At 49.5% G+C, this 18,853-nt stretch overlaps 1 protein-coding gene across 1 annotated transcript in view; it reads left to right on the top strand.

Moving 5' to 3' along the window:
• Positions 1–18,271, top strand: part of VWA2 (von Willebrand factor A domain containing 2) — a 33,285-nt gene extending 15,014 nt beyond the window's left edge. The window contains exons 5-13 of the mRNA XM_003408943.3: positions 5,141–5,335; positions 6,401–6,534; positions 7,215–7,347; positions 9,542–9,597; positions 14,124–14,231; positions 15,393–15,965; positions 16,777–17,328; positions 17,968–18,093; positions 18,246–18,271. Coding sequence (XP_003408991.2) covers positions 5,141–5,335; positions 6,401–6,534; positions 7,215–7,347; positions 9,542–9,597; positions 14,124–14,231; positions 15,393–15,965; positions 16,777–17,328; positions 17,968–18,093; positions 18,246–18,271 — 1,903 coding nt within the window. The remainder of the gene's footprint in view (positions 1–5,140; positions 5,336–6,400; positions 6,535–7,214; positions 7,348–9,541; positions 9,598–14,123; positions 14,232–15,392; positions 15,966–16,776; positions 17,329–17,967; positions 18,094–18,245) is intronic.
• Positions 18,272–18,853: the final 582 nt, after the last annotated feature.

Below are 18,853 nucleotides of genomic sequence, written 5' to 3'. Positions count from 1 at the left end.
CTACTGGGCCACCAGGGCTCATTAGGGGGAAAAAAAAAAACCAAACCCAATGCCGTCGAGTCCGACTCATAGTGACCCAATAGGACAGAGTAGAACTGCCCCATAGAGTTTCCAAGGAGCGTCTGGTGGATTTGAACTGCTGACCCTTTGCTTAGCAGCTGTAGCACTTAACCACTACGCCACCAGGGTTTCCCTCATTAGGGAAATGCAAATGAATACCACAGTGAGATACTACGTCACAACCACTCAGGATGGCTAGCATCAAAAAGACAAAACAATAGCAAGTGTTGGTGAGCGTGTGGAGAGATTGTAACCCTCATACACTGCCGGCGAGAAGGTAAAGTGATACAGCTGCTTTAGACAGCAGTTTGACAGTACCTCAAAACGTTAAACGTAGAGTTACCGTGTGACGCAGCCATTCCACTCCTAGGTGTGTACTCGAGAAAGGAAGACATGTGCCCACACAAAAACTTGTACATGGATGTTCCTAGCAACATTATTCATATTAGCCCCAAAGTGGAAACTCAAACGTTCATCAGCTGTGGAATGGATAAGGACAATGTGGTATATCCATCCATGGAAGATTATTTGGCCGTGAAAAGGGATGAAGTACTGATATGTGCTGTGTACGACATGGATAAACTTTGAAAACATTATGTTGGGTGAAAGAACCCAGACACAAAAGGCCACGGATCGTGTGATCCCACTTACATGAAAGGTCCTGAATAGGCAAATTCTAAGAGACAAAGCAGAGAAGTAGTTGTCAGGGGCTATGGGGAAGAGGGGAGTGACTGCCAATAGATACAGGGTTTCTTTTGGGGACTGATGAAAGGGTTCTAAAAATTAAATAGTGGTGATTGTTGTACAACTATGAATCTACTGAAACCCAAAGAACTCTGTACTTTAAAAGGATGAATTTTATGGCATATGAATTATATCTCAGCAAAGTTGTCGTAAAAAAAGAAACATTGTACCCATTATATGCATATTAACTTATGCAGAAGAAAAAGTAGCCTGTTGGTTTCAGTTTAGGAATGGAAGTCGGGGACTGTTTGGGTGACTTTGACTCAAATGTCTTTGCTCTGCTGTCGCTGAAAGAATGAGCAAGTTGCAGAGAGTTAGTACAAAAGTTGTTTAGAGATCATCTAGTGCCCATTCCAAGCCCCTTATTTTACAGAGGAGGATACCGAGGCTGAGAGTATCCACTGACCCACCTCCAGGGGCACAGGGTCACACTAGCCCTCCTTCCCAGGCTGGTGCTGTCGACCATAGGCCCCACCTGGCTGTTTCTGACCACCTTTCCCAGCCTCCAGCCCTCCAGATCGTTTCAGCTGAGCCTCTTCTCAGCTCTGTTGAAAGTCATACACAAGGGCCTGAGAGCAATATTCACAATATGAAATCCAGAGATGCGTTAAGAACGTGCCCTAGTGAGGACGCTCGGGTAGAGGAAGAAGCCTCTTGATGCGTCTGAACAAGTCCAGCTGTCGTTTGGGGCATGTGTGTGGTTAGCACTAATGTGTCCTAGGACGACTGTGAGAGACAACAAACAAGCTAAGGAAACAGTAATTGATTTTTGGCGATGGTTGTGGGGTAACTGAGGATACTGAAAACGACACGCCATTTATCAGAGCAGGGGAATGTTGGCCGTGTGGACGCACTGACCTCCATGGGCTCGTTCTCCTTTTGCTGTGAAGTTTGACATGATGAACTGATTAAGGCAGCTCTAGCCAAATCCCAGAGTCCTTGTCTTTCCAGACAAAAGCCACACCCTCCGCCACCCCACAGAAGCCTGTTTTGTGATGGTGAAGAACCTACTCTGACAGGGCTGCTTTGCAATAAGAAGTTTTAAAATTGTTATAATTGTTGTTTGGTGTCGTCAAGTTGGTTCCAATACATAGGCACCCTATGGATAACAGAATGGAAGGCTGCCCGGTCCTTCATCCTCACAATCATTGCTATGTTGTAGCCACTGTGTCAGTCCATCTTGTTGAGGGGCTTCCTCTTTTCCCCTAACCCTCCACTCTTACCAAGCATGATGTCTTTCTCCAGGGACTGGTCCTTTTAATGCACCCCATAATAACATAAAATCAGATAAAACGTGGCTGGTGATTGGCCCTTGAATGCCTGGGACTTTTGGCCAGCTGGCTGTGCAGGCTTTCCAGTCATTTCATTAATCTCTTAATAACACAACCCTGAGTTTTGTGTGGTTTTATTTATTGGGCTCCGTCTGTAGCTTTTTTGGGGTTTTACTGTATTTAGAGAACACACCAGAAATACCACATACTCATCACTTCACTTTAGCACAAAGTCTTTATAGCCTTCTCTGGCCTCTTTCAAACCACATTAACATTTAAACACAGCTTCTAGAATAATTATAGTTACAAAGCACTTTGTTCTTTTTTTCACTTAATTTGGTTTTTGGACTTGCATAAAGTGGCATTATTTTTCATGTTGATCCTTTTTAATGGTTATATAATGATCTGTGGATTGAGATATCATGATGTATTTAATCATTCCCCTAAAAGGAAACATTACGGTTGATTGCAGATTTTTTTTTCTATTGTTAAACAAACAAAAAACCAACAGCAATCAAGAGAGCAGGTGCTTGTACTTGAGGCTCTCCGTCCCACGGCTCAGGTGGGTGATGGTAAGGGAGTTCGGGGCCGTGCTGGGCCTGGGGCACCCTGGCTTTGGGGAGAAGAGAGTTTCTTGAGCACTTAGGCAGAACAGTATAAGCAGGTATTGGCAAACGTTTTCTGCAAAAGATCAGATAGCGAACAGTTTAGGCCCTGAGGATCATATGGTCTCTGCATAAACAATACATAAGTAAATGGGCATGCCTATGTTCCAATAAAACTTTATTTACAAAAACAGAGAGCAGGCCAGATTTGGCCAATGGGCTTTAGCTCGCTGACCCCTGAAGAGTAAATAGCTGTGGCTTCAGAATCAGCCTGACTGGGTTTCAACTCCGGTTCTGACCTCCGCTAACTGGATAAGAGGCATGTGACTCGACTGGCTGTGTAGGGCGTGCTTAAGAACTTGGGCTCTGGAGGTGCAGGGCACAGGGTTCAAGTTCTGCATCCAGCACTCACAATCCCTGTGACCTTAGATAAGCCCCTTCTCTGAACTCCCCTATCTCAGGTGAGAATTATATGATATGTACATATAGTGCTTGGTATATGGTAAGTGCTTAATAAATATCAGCAGTTATTAGTACTCTTCTCTGGCGGTTTTCTCATGTGTGAAATGAGGGTAACAGTAATGGTACCTTTTAGCATAGATGTGAGGATTACATTTAGTAATGTGTCCATGGAGTCCCTGGGGTGGAGCAAACAGTTAACATACTCACTGCTGACTGAAAGGTTGGCAGTTCGAGTCCACTTGGAAGTGTCTTGAAAGAAATGCCTGGTGATTTACTTCTGAAAAACCAGCCACTGGAAGACCTATGGAGCTCAGGTCTACTGTGACACACACGGGGTCACCATGAGTTGAAATCAACAGCAATCGATTCGGCACGTGAAGTGTCTGGCACATAGCAGACGTTGAGCACTAAGGCTATCCCTTAGACATGGGAAGACAGTCTGCCCGCCCAGGAGTCTTTGCAGACACAGAAGGATCGGTGAAGGTAGGAGTATTCGCAGGAATCGGAATCTTCTTGGTTGTCTTTGGTGTCTAACATGAGGGCCAGCACAGCCTGTGAGACCGCTGACGGTGCATTTGAGATCCAACGACATCGCATGCCCCTCTTTGGCAAACCTATTGCCCAAGTCAAGCTCTGCTTGCTAGCCTCAGAGCTCAGCTCGTGTTTGCTCACACCCTTCCCCTGATTCACATGACCTCCTCTTTTCTTGGTCAGCTGATTCACCAAGACCCTGTTCATACATCCTTCCCCTCAGGAGCCTGTCCCAGGCAGCTGCACCCACCACGAACTCCCTCTGCAGCACCCTTATTATTGATGTCCTCTGGTGGGTATTTATCATTTGCTGCCTTGTCTGTTACCTTCTCCCTTGGGGGTTGTATTTAACTAGACCAGGAGTTCTTTGAGGGTGGGTTCATGTTATACTTTCTGGTCTCCCTTTCACTGTCTTTTATTATAGTGGATTCACAATAAACAGTAATGGATTGATAAAAGTTATTAATTGATGTAGATACCTATATAAATTTACAGGTTTTGAGTCTTAATTCTAGAAGTTGTCAACTCTTGTTGCATTTCTTAACTTAGTGAAGCTCCACAAAGAGAGTTACCTTTTAAGAGTTCATTTAAGAAAGAAAGCAATAAAAGTTAAGAACATTCTAGGACTTGTCCATAAATTCTTCCCAAGCACGATCTTACAGGCTCTTTTTCCTCTCTCTCTGCTGAATGGAGAGGAATTAGAGGAAGGTGGAATCACAAAAGGGAAGGAACCTGGATCCCTGCGTAGCTGCTTAGAGGTGAGCCACCCAGGAGAAATGCCTGGACAGGAAGACCCATATTAGACTTGCATGAGAAATAAAAATTTTTTCGTGTTAGGTTAAAAATACATACACACATACACATGCATCACATAGACATTCACACGTATACAGACCTTCATACATATACACAGTTCACACGTGCACATGCGTTCACATAGTACACATGTTCACAGACACGTATACATATTAATACGCTATCTGCATGTTCATATACATACACACATTTACACATACACATGCGTTCACTCACACATACACACAAGAATGCCCGTGCCTTTTGTTAGTTGAATGTTTCCATGTTAAAAGAACGGCCATCCACGCCTCTGTGTGGTGGAGTTACAGGCAGGAATTGCTGTAATGGTGGACAGTCTGAGTATAGATGTGCCCCCCGACCGCAGTCAATGTTTCAGAATGACGACCTAGCAGGGCTTTCTCTGTGCACACAGTTAATAACTGTAGCGATTCTGCCAGCCTCCATGATGTTGCTCAGGCTTGGACGTGTCATCATCCGTTGAAAGATTCGGCAGCGGCAGGGACTGGCTGTCACAAGTCAGTAACCTAAAAGCCATTGTGATGAATCACTGTTTTCTGCTCCCTTGGCGCTCCAAATCGCAGCTCCCCTCTACGCCGCAGCCCTCTGCTCTGACCACTGTTTTTTCTTCCTTTTTCTTTTTGGTGCCCTCAGAGGAGGGAGCACAGAGACAGGCCTGGCTTTGAAATACCTTCTGTGCAAAGGGTTCCCAGGGGGCAGGAATGCCTCTGTGCCCCAGATCCTCATCGTGGTCACAGATGGGAAGTCCCAAGGGCAGGTTGCTCTGCCAGCCAAGCAGCTGAAGGAGAGTGGCATCACCGTGTTTGCTGTGGGGGTCCAGTTTCCCAGGTAAGAGGCTTAGCCATTCTGGGCCAGCCCTGTGCATCAACCTGGGGACCGTGACACAGCTGAGAGAGACCATAGCATGGGAAGACAGGCGAGCTGGACAAGACACCCTGGTCCTTCATGGATTTCTCTTTTCCTTACTTTGCCGTTTTGGCACTAGTGCACTGTCTGAGAGTGTGTGTTGTCTTTGGTTTGGTCTGAACACTCGGGTGCAAATGTTAGAAAGCCAGTTCCAATCTATTTGGGCAAATATAGAAACTCATGAACTTGTGTAGCTTCACTGGGACGGGCAGGAGCCTGATCCTGGAGATCCTGTGGGTGATGATAAAGACATTGGAGCTCATGGGAGTTGGGTGGGAAGACTTTGGAGGGTTTTGAGCCAGGGGATGCCATGAATTGACTTATATTTTTAGAAAATCACACTGGCTTTTGTGTGGAGAACAGACTGGTGGGGAGACAAGAAGGGAAGTGAGAAGACCAGGTGGGAGGCCTTTGGAGCGGCTCCCGTGAAGGAAAATGGCGGCTTATAGCAGGGAAGCAGCTGTGGCCGGTGAGGGTGAGGAGAGGTTGGGCTCAGGATACGCTGTGAGGACAGAGCAACGGGGCGGCTAGTGAATTGCATGCAGGGCGTGTGAGAGAAGAATCGAGGAGGGTGCCAAAAGCAGGCCACCTTTCTTTCTGTGATGAGTTGCTCTTGTCTTGCTACCAACTGGAGCCACTTCCCTTCATGTCCTTTCTGACTAATGTTTTTTCTCATCAGCCATGGGCTACAAAGCCAGACAAATGAATGTGCTAGGGATGGGTCTGAGGGAAGAACAGAAGGCTCTCTGAGGGAGGTTCACACGTTTCAGCATACACACAATGTGACCTACTTCTGGGCTGCCTTGAGGTCCTTTGGGGGCTCACATCTGGGTCCTTACCTGTGTCTTAAATGGACACACTGTAGCTAAGTGGCCTCTGGACCAGGGGGTAGGTTGTCATGCACTAGGAGCCTGTGGTCTGGGAGGCAGGGCGGCCAGGAAGAGGGTGACCATGAGCCTTTGTAACTTCTTGGTGGTGCTGGGACAGGTGGGAGGAGCTGCAGGTGCTGGCCAGTGAGCCCAGGGAGCAGCACGTGCTGTTTGCTGAGCAGGTGGAGGACGCCACCAATGGCCTCTTCAGCACCCTCGGCAGCACAGCCATCTGCACCGTTGCCCCGCCAGGTAAGACCCTTCGGGCTGGGGGGAGGGAAATGGGGTGTTGGGGAGCAGGGGTCACCGAAGCAAGAGGTCAGGACCCAGGAGCCCCCTCAGGGAGGAAGGGTGAGAGAAACAGTGGTGGAAGCTGGTGGGACTTCTTTTTTGTTTCTATTTGCTAGTTTTTCGCCTTCCCATATTGGGCCCTGTGGGTTTCTTAGCTGGGAGCCCTGAGCGTATGTGTCCGTGGGAGTAGCGTGGCCCAGGGCTTGGGACCCAGCATCTGGCAGGGCTCTGTGTGTGCCCTGTGCCTGTCCCTGCTAGAGGAAAGGGGCCAAGATGCAAGGGGAGTGGGGAGGAGGCTTGGGGTCTAGGGTGAGGTCTTGTATTCTTAGGGGCTTCGTCAGGGTCCCCCAGGAGCTAGAGTGATGTCCACTATATAAAACGTACACATGTGCACATGATAGAAAAAGTGGTTGGGGAGGGGTTGTAAGGAGTGAGGCCTGAGCAGAGCAGGTGTCCAGAGCCTGGGGGCCCAGCCAAACGGGCAGAGCAGGAACACACACACACACATACACCCTTGTCTCTAGAGAAGCAGCAGTAGCCAGGGCTGAGGGTGGAGGTGTGCCCCCAGGAGCTGCTGCTCAGGGGAGCAGGGTTGGAGGCCAGAGGCATGACCCAGTCTTCTTGGATGTGTGTGCACAAAGCCTGCAGAGTGGAGCCCCACCCCTGTGAGCGCAAGATGCTGGAGACGGTCAGGGAGCATGACGGCAGTACCCCATGCTGGAGAGGATCACCGGGGACTAACGCCGTGCTGGCCTCTCGCTGTCCCTTCTACAGGTGTGTCTGCAAGGCCATGGCTTGGGGGATGGGAGATGAGAGCCCCCCACCCACTGCCACACACTGATGAGCTGCAGGGACAACAGCTCTTCAAGGTTGTGCCACAGAGCATGTGTCGGGGGCGAGAAGAGACCTGGGAGGAAGCCAGGGACAGTGCTCTGGGGAACAGGGAGGGTTAGAGAGCACCTCAGTGTCAATGTCTCAGCAGCAGCCAGCCTGGGTGCCTAGGGAGATGATACCAGTACCTACCTTGTTAGGGATGCTTGAGCATCGAGTGAGTTCATACATACAGTGCATTAATCCTGTAAGCTTCTAGAAAGATAAACCTGCATATCAGACACTCTTAGTCAACTCGCTCACTCAAGAAATACTCACCAAGGAACTCCTATCCCTCCGGCACTGTCCCAGGATCTGGAGGTTCAGAGCAAACATCTCAGCACCAAACCTGCCCTCACTGGGCTGACATTGCAAGGGGGCAGGCAGCGAACATGATACATAACATCCACTCTCGGTGGTGGTAAGTGCTGTGGAGAAAAGTAATGCGGGGTTGGGGACAGGGTGGCGGAGGTGAGTGGTTGGAGCCGGATTGCCATCTTGCATAAAGAGGCCAGGGAAGGCCTCGCAGAGGATGTGGCGGCTGAGTCCACACCTGGGGGAGGTAAGGGAGCGAGCTGTGTGCAGATCCAGGTGGAGGCTGTCAACAGCACCTACCCAGAATGCTGATTCCAGGTGCATGGTGGGGTGGGGAAGGGGGCAGTTCCCACGGAGCTTTCTGTTAGGACTTGTAGTTTTATGAGGCCATTAGCATTCAAAGCTAGAGGGGAAGAAGATCTCCTTAATGAGCTGGCAGCTTAGCAAACTTTTTGTTCCAGCAACTCCTTGAGTTCTTAATTGACCTGGATTTATCCCAAGTGGACATTTTACCCCAAAAAACCCTGCCCTAGAGGTGAGTCCAGTTCACCTGCCCCTGGAGGAGCAGCCCGCGGTGGGATCTTGTTGGAAGAAGCCCTCTTTGGAGACCTTTGTTGGCCAAAGCCCAGAGTCTGCTTAGGTGATGCCATCCCTGGGGCTGCTGCCAGCCAAGAGGCGGGCTTCCTGTCCGTGGGACGAGGGACCTCCCTGCTGCAGCAGGGCCTGTCACAGAGGCTAACCCAGAGGGCAGAGGGCTCGGGCTTTGGAGTCAGCATCTGGATCCCAGCTCTGCTGCCTTCTAGTAACAGTGTGACTTTGAGCGACCTAATTCAGCCATCTGAACCCGTTTCCCATCTGATAGACGAGGTAACAACGAGGATGCCTGGCACATGCAGGCCACCCAGGAGTAGTGGCTGCTGTGTTATCACAGGACATTAGGGCTCAGATAGACCTTAGAAGGTGAATCAGGTGGTTCATAAATCATTTTGTGCAATGGAGCCCCACAGGCCCCTTGTGCAGATCAGATAGAAGCAGTGCATTTGGGATGAGGGGCGCTATGGCGATGAGGAGGCCTGGGCCCTAGCCACTCGGTCCCTGTCCCCTCAGTCCAAAGCTCCAAGGAGTGCAGTTGAAAACTACAGATAGATGTATTATATAGAAGAGGGACTTGAAGACCAGAGAAGGAAAATAACTTGCCCGGAGTCACACAGCCAGAATCCTGTTGCCTTATTTCCAGTATTTTTCCCTCTACTGCATCATGTTGTTCCCAGAAAGTAACTCATAACAGAAAACTGTTCCCACAGTTTGGAGTTTTGACCACAGACTTCACTATTATGATAAACTCGTTGCTGCCAAGTTGATTCCAACTCATAGTGACCCTATAGGACGAAGTAGAACTGCCCCATAGGGTTTCCAAGGCTGTCAGTCTTTATTGGAGCAGATTGCCAGGCCTTTTCTTACACGGAGCGGCAGATGAGTTCTAACCACTGACCCTTCGGTTAGCAGCCGAGCGTGTAACCACTGGGTCTTCTTCATATTATGATAGCTGGCTCATGTTACCTTTTTTTTTTTTTTGTCTCTAGGTAGTTTGAAACATTCCCTACTCTAGGTACAGATAAAAGTTGGAGTAGAATTAAGAAAGAAAATAACTCTGAAGGAACTTCCCTTGGCCTCCTCCTACGTTGGAATCTTGTATCAGATTTTAGTGCTTTTTAAAGCTCTTCTATGTTTTTGACCTCCTCTTAAGCCTTTGACCTCTTCCACCATTTTCTGTCCTTTGTAGCTGGAGGAGAGTGTTCCTAAGCCAGCCCGCCACCTGCTACAGGACCACCTGCCCAGGTATGGTCTGCCTCTTGGATTAGCTTGCTCTCTCTGGGTCCTGGGACCAGTCTGGGTTTTTAAAGGGGCGTTGATAGTCCTGGGGCAGAGATGAGGAGCCGGGAGAGAGGGGCGGGCATTTAACTCCACTTCCGAGGCAGCGAAGCGTGCGCATGCGAATTCGCGCCTCACTCACTCACTGATATTTTCTCACTGAGCACAGAGTGACACCCCCGCCCGTGCCCCTTGCACTGATGAGAGGCAGCAAGGGCTGTAGACTGAGCACCAGCTTTGCAGACAGAAGGTCTCAATCCAGTGTTGAACTCAGGGCAAGCTACCTGAGCCTCAGTGTCCTCCTCCGTGAAATGGGCACAATGCTTGCCCTATATCTGGAATTCCCAGTTTCCTGTTCTTGATCTTAGGGGGTATCCTACATGGAAGCGTAGTGAGGATTCAGTAAGCAAATGCCCATGGAAGTGCCTTGTCAGCCTTAGCACTCCAAACAGGCGACTTTACGTCATTATGCAACAGTGCGCCCTCCCCACTCCACTCCTGGGATCTAGTGCACCCACCAACCTGGGGGCACAGACTCTGCTCTGAGTGTGTTGCCATCAGTCCTGTGCGGACGTGCTACTGGTGATGCAGGTGTGGAGCCCAGAAGCAGAGCCAACGGGCTTCCCACACAGCCAGGGTGGAGGCACCTACCCAAGGCCAGGTGACCTCTTGGCATCTCCTTCAAGAGTTTTAAAGTTTCAACATCACTGGCCTCTGAAATGTGCTAGAAACTGAAAGCAGGGTGGTTCCTGCTCAGTATGAGGACTTACAGTTTGGGAACCAGAGTGGTCTGGGTCTGAGTCCTGGTTCTGCCCCTTGTCAACTATCTGACCTTTGTCACGTGACGTCTTTCATTGAACTTCAGCTTCCTCATTTGTAAAATGAGGTTTTTACAGTACCCACCTCATAGGGCTGTTGTGACAATGAAATGAGACTGTGCACGTAAAGTCCTCTGCACATTGCCTGGCACATAGTAGATGCCCAATTAAAGGCCGCTGCTGCCACTAATGAGCCCCCTGGCTGGTTTCCATGGTACTCCAGCTGAGGGACAGCAGGCTAGGGGCCCAGAGCCAGCCTCAATAATGTCTGCCTTTGAAAAGTGTACACTTTAGTCACAACCAAGCATTATATTAGTATTTTTTAAGCCAAAAGGACAGAAACTGCCAATCCCAGTAATAACCACACCTGGCAGCCTATCAGACCCCTTGAATACATGACACATGAGCACCCAAAGATCCTGTTTGATGTCTACAGCCTTGGGAGGAGACCATAGGGTAATGACTGCATTTTGCAGATGAGAATATGGACAAAGACCTCAGATATTGGCTGCAGGCTGTCAGGGCGAACAGTTCGGAATGGCTGTGGCTTCCTGTATAAAATAGCAGCTTTGAGTAGGCATTACCCATAGTTTGCACTTTGCATCCAAAAGCAAATACCGTGTCACCTCTTATGGAATGTCTTATGGGTTGAATTGTGTCCCTCAAAAATATATGTTGCAGCTACCTCTGTTATAATCCCATTTGGGAATAGGTTTTCTTTATGTTAATGAGGCAGTATTAGTGTAGAGTGTATCTTAAATCAATCTCTTTTGAGATGCAAAAGAGCAGATTAAGCAAGCAAGCAAGCACGAACACAGGGGAAGCTATGCCACATGATCACCAAGGAACCTAGGAATAGATATTGAAAAGAGACAAGGACCTTCCCCCAGTGCAGACAGAGAGAGTCTTCCCCTAGAGCCGGCACCCTGAATTCGGATATTTAGACTCCTAAACTATTAGAAAATAAACTGCTGTTCGTTAAAGCCAGCGACTTGTGGTATTTCTGTTATAGCAGCACTAGGTGACTAAGACACCATCCGCTTGTGGTATTTCTGTTATAGCAGCACTAGATAACTAAGACAGAATGCTTGCTTTGTGTTGAGCACATTACATGGATTAATTCACTTAATTCTCGTAACACTGGAGTAAGCTCAGTGATCACCCTTTTTAAGATAAAACCCAAACTTGAAGAGGTTAGTTAACACGGCCAAGTCAGTGGAGAAGGAGCAGGCTCACGGCTGAGCAGCCTGACCCCAGGGCTGGAAGCCTCACTGCACTGCCGCACAGCTGCAGAGGCTACTGAGAACATCCACATGTTGGCTGCAGCAGTACATTGACAGGGAACTGCCAGAAATTCAAGCCAGATTTTTAGAAGAGGACGTGGAACCAAAGATATCATTGCTGATGTCAGATGGATCCTGGCTGAAAGCAGAGAATACCAGAAAGATGTTTACCTGTGTCTTATTGACTATGCGAAGGCATTCGACTGTGTGGATCATAACAAATGATGGATATCATTGTGAAGAATGGGAATTCCAGAACACTTAACTGCGCTCATGAGGAACCTGTACCTGTACATAGATCAAGAGGCAGTCACTTTAACAGAAAAAGGGGAGACTGCATAGTTTAAAGTCCGGGTTGTATCCTTTCACCATATCTATTCAATCTGTATGCTGAGCAAATAATCCAAGAAGCTGGACTGTATGAAGAACAACGGGGCATCGGGATTGGAGGAAGACTCATTAACAACCTGCGTTATGCAGATGACACAACCTTGCTTGCTGAAAGTGAAGAGGACTGGAAGCACTCACTAATGAAGATCAAAAGACCAAAGCCTTAAGTACGGATTATACCTCAATATAAAGAAAACAAAAATTCTCACAGCTGGACCAATAAGCAACATCATGGTAAACAAAGAAGAGATTGAAGTTATCAAGGATTTCATTTTACTTGGATCCACAATGAACACCCATGGATGCAGCAGTCAAGAAAAAAAAGAGATGCATTGTATTGGGCAAATCTGCTGCAAAAGACCTCTTTAAAGTGTTTAAAGACAAAGATGTCACCTTGAAGATTAAGGCGTGCCTGACCCAAGCCATGGTATTTTCAATCGCCTCATAGGCATGTGAAACCTGGACAATGACTAAGAAAGATGGAAGAAGAGTTGACACCTTTGAATCGTGGCGTTGGCAAAGAATATTGAATATACTATGGACTGCCAAAAGAACGAACAAATCTGTCTTGGAAGAAGTACAGCCAGAATGCTCCTTAGAAGCAGGGATGGTAAGACTACGTTGCCTGTACTTTGTACGTGTAGTCAGGAGGGATCAGTCCCTGGAGAAGGACATCACGCTTGGTAAAGTAGAGAGTCAGCAAAGAAGAGGAAAACTCTCACCAAGATGGATTGATATAGTGGCTGCAACAGTAGGCTCAAACATAACAATTGTGAGGATGGTGCAGGACTGGGCAGTGTTCCCTTCTATTGTACATAGGGTCGCTATAGGTCAGAACTGACTCGATGGCACATAATGACAACAACACATGTCAAACTTAATGAAGAAATGGCCCCATCAGCACCATGGCTGGCTGTCCCTGAGTCTTAGGACTCCCAGGCAGTGACCCTGAGGCATCTGAGGTCTTCATCCTTACCAAGGCCCAGGCCCCACACCAGCTCACTATCACAGGCACCCTGAGTTCCCTAAGGCTTCTCTGCAGCCATGGGTTAGTAAAGGCGTTTGCTACCAGTATGAGCCAGGAGCCAGGCTCGGTTGGCACATCCTGGGCTGAGCCTTGGAATTCAAACTCAGGGCCTCACCAGGCCACCAATGAGTGTCTGAGTTACCTCATGCTGCTGTAACAAATACCTCAAGTGGGAGGCTTTAGAGAACATTTATTTTCCCACAGTTCAGAAGGCTAGAAGTCAGAATTCAGGGCATGGCTCTAGGAGGAGGGGTCTTTGTCTGTTTAAGCTCCAAAAAAATAAATTCCGACTCATAGTGACCCAGTAGGAAAGGATAGAATTGCCCTCATAGGGTTTCCAAGGCTATAAATCTTTACAGAAACAGACTGCCACATTTTTCTCCTGCAGAATGGCTGGTGGGTTCGAACCACGGACCTTTCAGCTAGCAGCCAAGCTCTTTAACCACTGTGCTGCCAGGGCACCTTTTCAGCTTCTAGTAGCCAGCGATCCCTGGAGTTCCTGAGCTTGTAGAATCATCCGTCCCCATCATCATATAGCATCTGTCTTCTGCCTGCATCTGTGTGTCTCTATGTCAATTCTGCTCTTTATAACTCAGAAGTGATTAGGTCTAGGATCCACCCTACACTAGCACGTCCTCAACTGATTGAGTACGTATCATCAGAGATTACCTTATAGAAGAGGATTGCATGATGTTAGGTTATGTCCATAGGTATAGGGGTTAGGATTCCAACAGATTTTGGTGGGGCGGGGGTGGGGGAGGCGGTGGCGCAATTCAATCCCTAACAGTGTCATTTAGCAGAGCCACCCCCAGTCTCTCCTTTATGGACCTGTCACTTCTTTCCCCTTCCTGCTACAGGTGTTGTGGTGTTTCCTAGGGGACTGAGGGAGAAGGAAGGGGCTGGTGGGGCGGGCTGCCAGTCCCTTCTCTCCTCTGTACTAACGTGGTTGGCTATTAGTGAGCATCTCTCTGGTAGGTGCTTGTGACTCGCAGCCCTGCCAGAATGGAGGCACGTGTATTCCGAAAGGTCTGGACGACTACCACTGCATCTGCCCACTGGCCTTTGGAGGGGACGCTAACTGCGGTATGTACGCATGGGGCTTCTGAGAGACCTTTGGGGAGCGGGTTGAGCATGGGCCCCCCTTCTGACCTCCCACTCTCGTAGCTACTGGGTAGAAAGCAGCCATTGAGTTTTAGAGCCACTTTCCCAAATACACCACTGATCTGGCTTTTCATGCGGTACAGTCTCTTAAGTGCCTCACGAATAAATCATTCAGCAAGTGGAGCTCCAAGTAGGACAGTGGCTCCTTGCTTATCAGCTTTAGACTGGTCATTGCTTGGTGCCTGAGCATCACAGAACCCAGCTGGAAGCCCAGCTCTGGGTCCTGGTCCTGGCAGAATCCTTCCTCCTCTCTTCTATGGAAGAGAAATGAGGAGTCCCAAATCGTCTTTTGGTTCTAAAGGTCTGAAATGAAGATTACAATAGGTTTTTTACCCATAGGGCTGTTGGACTTTTTAAATAAGATTATGTATCTGAAATGCTTAGCACAATTCTTGACACATAGTAGGGACTTACTAAATTGTAACTTATGTGGGGTGGGGTCAATTGTTGATCCAAATGGAAAAAATAAATCTTGACCCCTACCCTCAAGGAGCCCTGGTGGTACAACAGGTAAGTGCTTGACTGTTAACCAAAAGGTTGGTGGTTCGAACCCACCCAGTGGTTCCAGGGAAGAAAGACCTGGCAATCTGCTCCTGTAAAGATTACAGCCAAGAAAACCCTATGGGATGACTCTACTTTGTCATATGGGGTTGCGATGAGTTGAAATAGACTCTGAAGCAACCAAAAACAACAATTCCTACCTCACAACCTACACAGAAATCCATTCCAGATGGAATATAGCCCTGAAGGCAAAGCAGTGAAGCTTCTAGAAGACAACACAGGAGAACAGCTTCAAGATCTTAAGGTAGACAGGTTTCTCAAACAGAACAGAAAAAACACTAACCATGAAGGGAAAAGAGTTATAAAATACATTAAAAAAACAAAAGGTGGTTAGATGGAGACCTTAGTGAGACACCAGAGAGAGACTCCATGTTTGGTTCTGTCACTTACTCTGCCCCCGGAGCATCAGTTTCTCTGTCCTGTCCCCTCCTGAGGGAGGAGTCTCCTGCTTTCTGTGGGGTCGGGCACCTCTAGTGCTCCAAGTGCCATGCATGACGGTGGCTGTTGCTGTGACCCTGGCAGCCCCGAAGCTGAGCCTGGAGTGCAGAGTGGACATCCTCTTTCTGCTGGACAGCTCGGCGGGCACTACGCTGGAGCGCTTCCTGCAGGCTAAAGCCTTCGTGAAGCGGTTTGTGCAGTCCGTGCTGGACGAGGACTCCCGGGCCCGCGTGGGTGTGGCCCACTACAGCCAGGAGCTGGTGGTGGCGGTGCCTGTGGGGGAATACCAGGACGTGCCGGGCCTGTTGCAGAGCCTCGACAGCATCCCCTTTAGCGGTGGTGCCACCCTGACGGGCCGCGCCTTGCGACAGGTGGCAGAGCGAGGCTTTGGAAGCGCCGCCAGGACAGGCCAGGACCGTCCACGCAAAGCGGTGGTCCTGCTCACTGATGCAAGGTCCCAGGACAAGGTGGCTGGCCTAGCACGCCGTGCGTGGGCTCAAGAGCTGCTCCTGCTGGGTGTGGGCAGCGAGGCTGTGCGAGCAGAGCTGGAGGAGATCACAGGCAGCCCAAAACACGTGATGGTCTATGCTGACACACAGGACCTCTTCCGACAAATCTCTGAGCTGCAGAGGAAGCTGTGCAGCCAGCGGGGTCCAGGTAAGGTCCCACACAGGTGCTGGCTGTGGACCAGCGCCAGCCTAACCCAGGGGCTGGCTTTCAGTGGGTGGGTTGTGCCTTCTTTGGTAAGTACTTAACCGTTCTTCCCTCCCAGGGTCTGGGCCAGGGGCTGAAACCACAGTCCCAGTCTTATGTACTAGCCACATAACAAGTAACTTTTCAGTTTACCTGTCTGCAAAACGAGATGAATAGTAGCACCTACTGAAGGGTTCTTTGTGAAGATTAAGATAAGCAATATACAGTCTTAGTACATGGTACACACATATTAAGTGCTCGGTAAATTTTAGCTGTTTCTCTCTACTAATTGGCTATTGTGAATAATGCTGCAATGAACATTGGTGTACAGGAATGTTTGAATCCTTGCTTTCAGTTCTTTTGGGTACATATGTAGGAGCGGAATTGCTGGGTCATGTGGTAATTCTAAGTTAAACTTTTTGAGGAACCACAGCTTCCTTTTTGAAGACAACTTGGAAGTTCTGGTTACTTCTGATAACATTCCATTGGACAGACCTTAGACACGTGGCTACAACTAGCTGCAAGGGAGGCTGAGAAATGTAGTCTAGCTGGGCATTATTATGTCCTGCTAGCATTTAGGAGAGCAGTATTCTGTGACTAAGGGAAGATGGGCAGGATGGCTCCTGCACTGGACAGATGGCGATTGGGTGACCTGGGCTCTACCCAACCCAGAGCAGCCCCCACTTTGCTGGCTGGGCCCAGATGAGGGGTCCTACCTCGCAGACTACTGTGCATACCCTGGCCATTGGAGGTTTACTCTCTGCTTGCCCCATAGGCTGTCAGGCCCAGTCGCTGGATCTGGTCTTCATGCTAGATGCCTCAGCCTCCGTGGGGCCAGAGAACTTTGCTCACATGCAGAGCTTCATGAGAAGCTGCACCCTCCAGTTTGACGTGAATCCTGACGTGACACAGGTCGGCCTGGTGGTGTATGGCAGCCAGGTGCAGACAGCCTTCGGGTTGGACACACATACCACCCGGGCTGCTGTGCTGCGGGCCATGAGCCAGGCCCCCTACCTGGGTGGGATGGGCTCAGCCGGCACGGCCTTCCTGCACATCCACGACAAGGTGATGACCATCCAGAGAGGTGCCCGGCCTGGGGTCCCCAAGGCCGTGGTGGTGCTCACCGGTGGGCAGGGGGCAGAGGACGCGGCTGTCCCTGCCCAGAAGCTGAGAAACAATGGCATCTCCGTGTTGGTTGTGGGCGTGGGGCCTGTCCTGAGGGAAGCATTGCGGAGGCTGGCAGGTCCCCGGGACTCCCTGATCCATGTGGCGGCTTACGGAGACCTGAAGTACCACCAGGACACGCTCATTGACTGGATATGTGGAGGTGAGTGGGGGATCCACACCCTTCAGGGCTGCTTCCATGTATACCCTGACAAGGAGTGCGGCTCCTCATGTCTATTGAGAACCTTCCATGTGTCAGGTTCTCTGCTAAATCCTATACTCCCATGATCTCCTATGGTAGGCGTAGCCATTTCCATTTGACTTTTAAGGTGCAGAGAATTTAAGTAGCACAGATGCCTCCTTCCCAAACTTGAGAATTCATGGGCTCCACTTAAGTGGAAGACATCCTTGGGGTAGCCACAGATACCCTTAGGGTCTAAGCTGCTGGCCTAGGGGGTGATGGCAGATAGGGGTGCAAGTGTTGCCAGGCCAGCCTGACTCCAAGACTTCCTTCTGCCAGTGACCTCCTTTTTGCCTTTAAAAAACCATGCGACAAAAATAACAATGCTAACCACCACCCTGTCCACAGTACATCTGAGACAGAGCCTCCATATGCAGGTAGCAGAGAAGGAAGCCTGGTGGAAGCTGCATCTTTGTAGCCTAGCCTAGTAATATGTAGTACCAACCATGTGCCAAGCTGTTGCAAAGAGCCACGGGAGACTCTAAGGCATGCAAGCTACTTAATCTAGTGGCCTTGCATCTTACTTAGAGCAGGGCCTCGTGGCCATATTCTTTGTTGTAGAAACCAAGCGGCCAGTCAACCTCTGCAAACCCAGCCCATGCATGAACGAGGGCACCTGTGTCCTGCAGAACGGGAGCTACCGCTGCACATGCCGCGATGGCTGGGAGGGCCCCCACTGTGGGAACCGTGAGTGGGACTCTTGCTCTGCATGTATGAGCTGGGGGGCGGGGTGGGGGGGAGGTAGTCTGAGTCCTACCAAGTCCCAGGTACTCAACATTCCGTTCAATGTATCATTTATTCATTCACTCATAAAACACTGAGTGCCTCCTACGTTCCAGGCATCGGTCTGGGTGCTGGGATGTAGCAATAAACCAGTGAAAAGCTCTGCCATCACGGAGCTTCCATTCTAGCAGGGGAGACAGACAATAAACAAAGCAAGTATGACATGTTGATCAGGTGGTGCTAAGTGCTCTTGAGAAATACCAGCAACTAGCAGGTGCTGGTGTGTGTGGGGTGGGAGTTAGTTTCAGATAGGCTGGCTGGGGAAGGATATATGTGGAGGTGAGTAGGTGGTGAGCTGAACTTGACTGAGGGCCTGAAGGTAGTCAGGGAACGAGCCATAAAGGTACCTGGAGGAAGCGTACTGCAAACAGGGAAAAGCAGGCACCAGGGCCCCACGCAGAGGCTGCCTGTGTGTGTGGCCGGAGTGGAGTGAGCTGCAGAGAGCAGGAGATGAAAGCAGAAAGGTAACAGGCCAGTGTTTGCACAGAGCCAAATGGGAGCCACTGGAGAGCTGTCACAGAGGAGTGGCATGAATGGACTTACCCTTCACGGGATCACCATGTTGGGAATATAGTCCAGGGGGGCAAAGGCAAGATGACAGTTGCAGCCATCCAGGTGAGAAGTGATAGCGGCTTGGGTCAGGTGGTGAAAGCTGGCTGGAGCA

Source organism: Loxodonta africana, chromosome 16 (genome assembly GCF_030014295.1).
Source record: "Loxodonta africana isolate mLoxAfr1 chromosome 16, mLoxAfr1.hap2, whole genome shotgun sequence".
Taxonomy (NCBI): Eukaryota; Metazoa; Chordata; class Mammalia; order Proboscidea; family Elephantidae; genus Loxodonta; species Loxodonta africana.
This window is presented reverse-complemented; position numbering and strand designations above follow the sequence as displayed.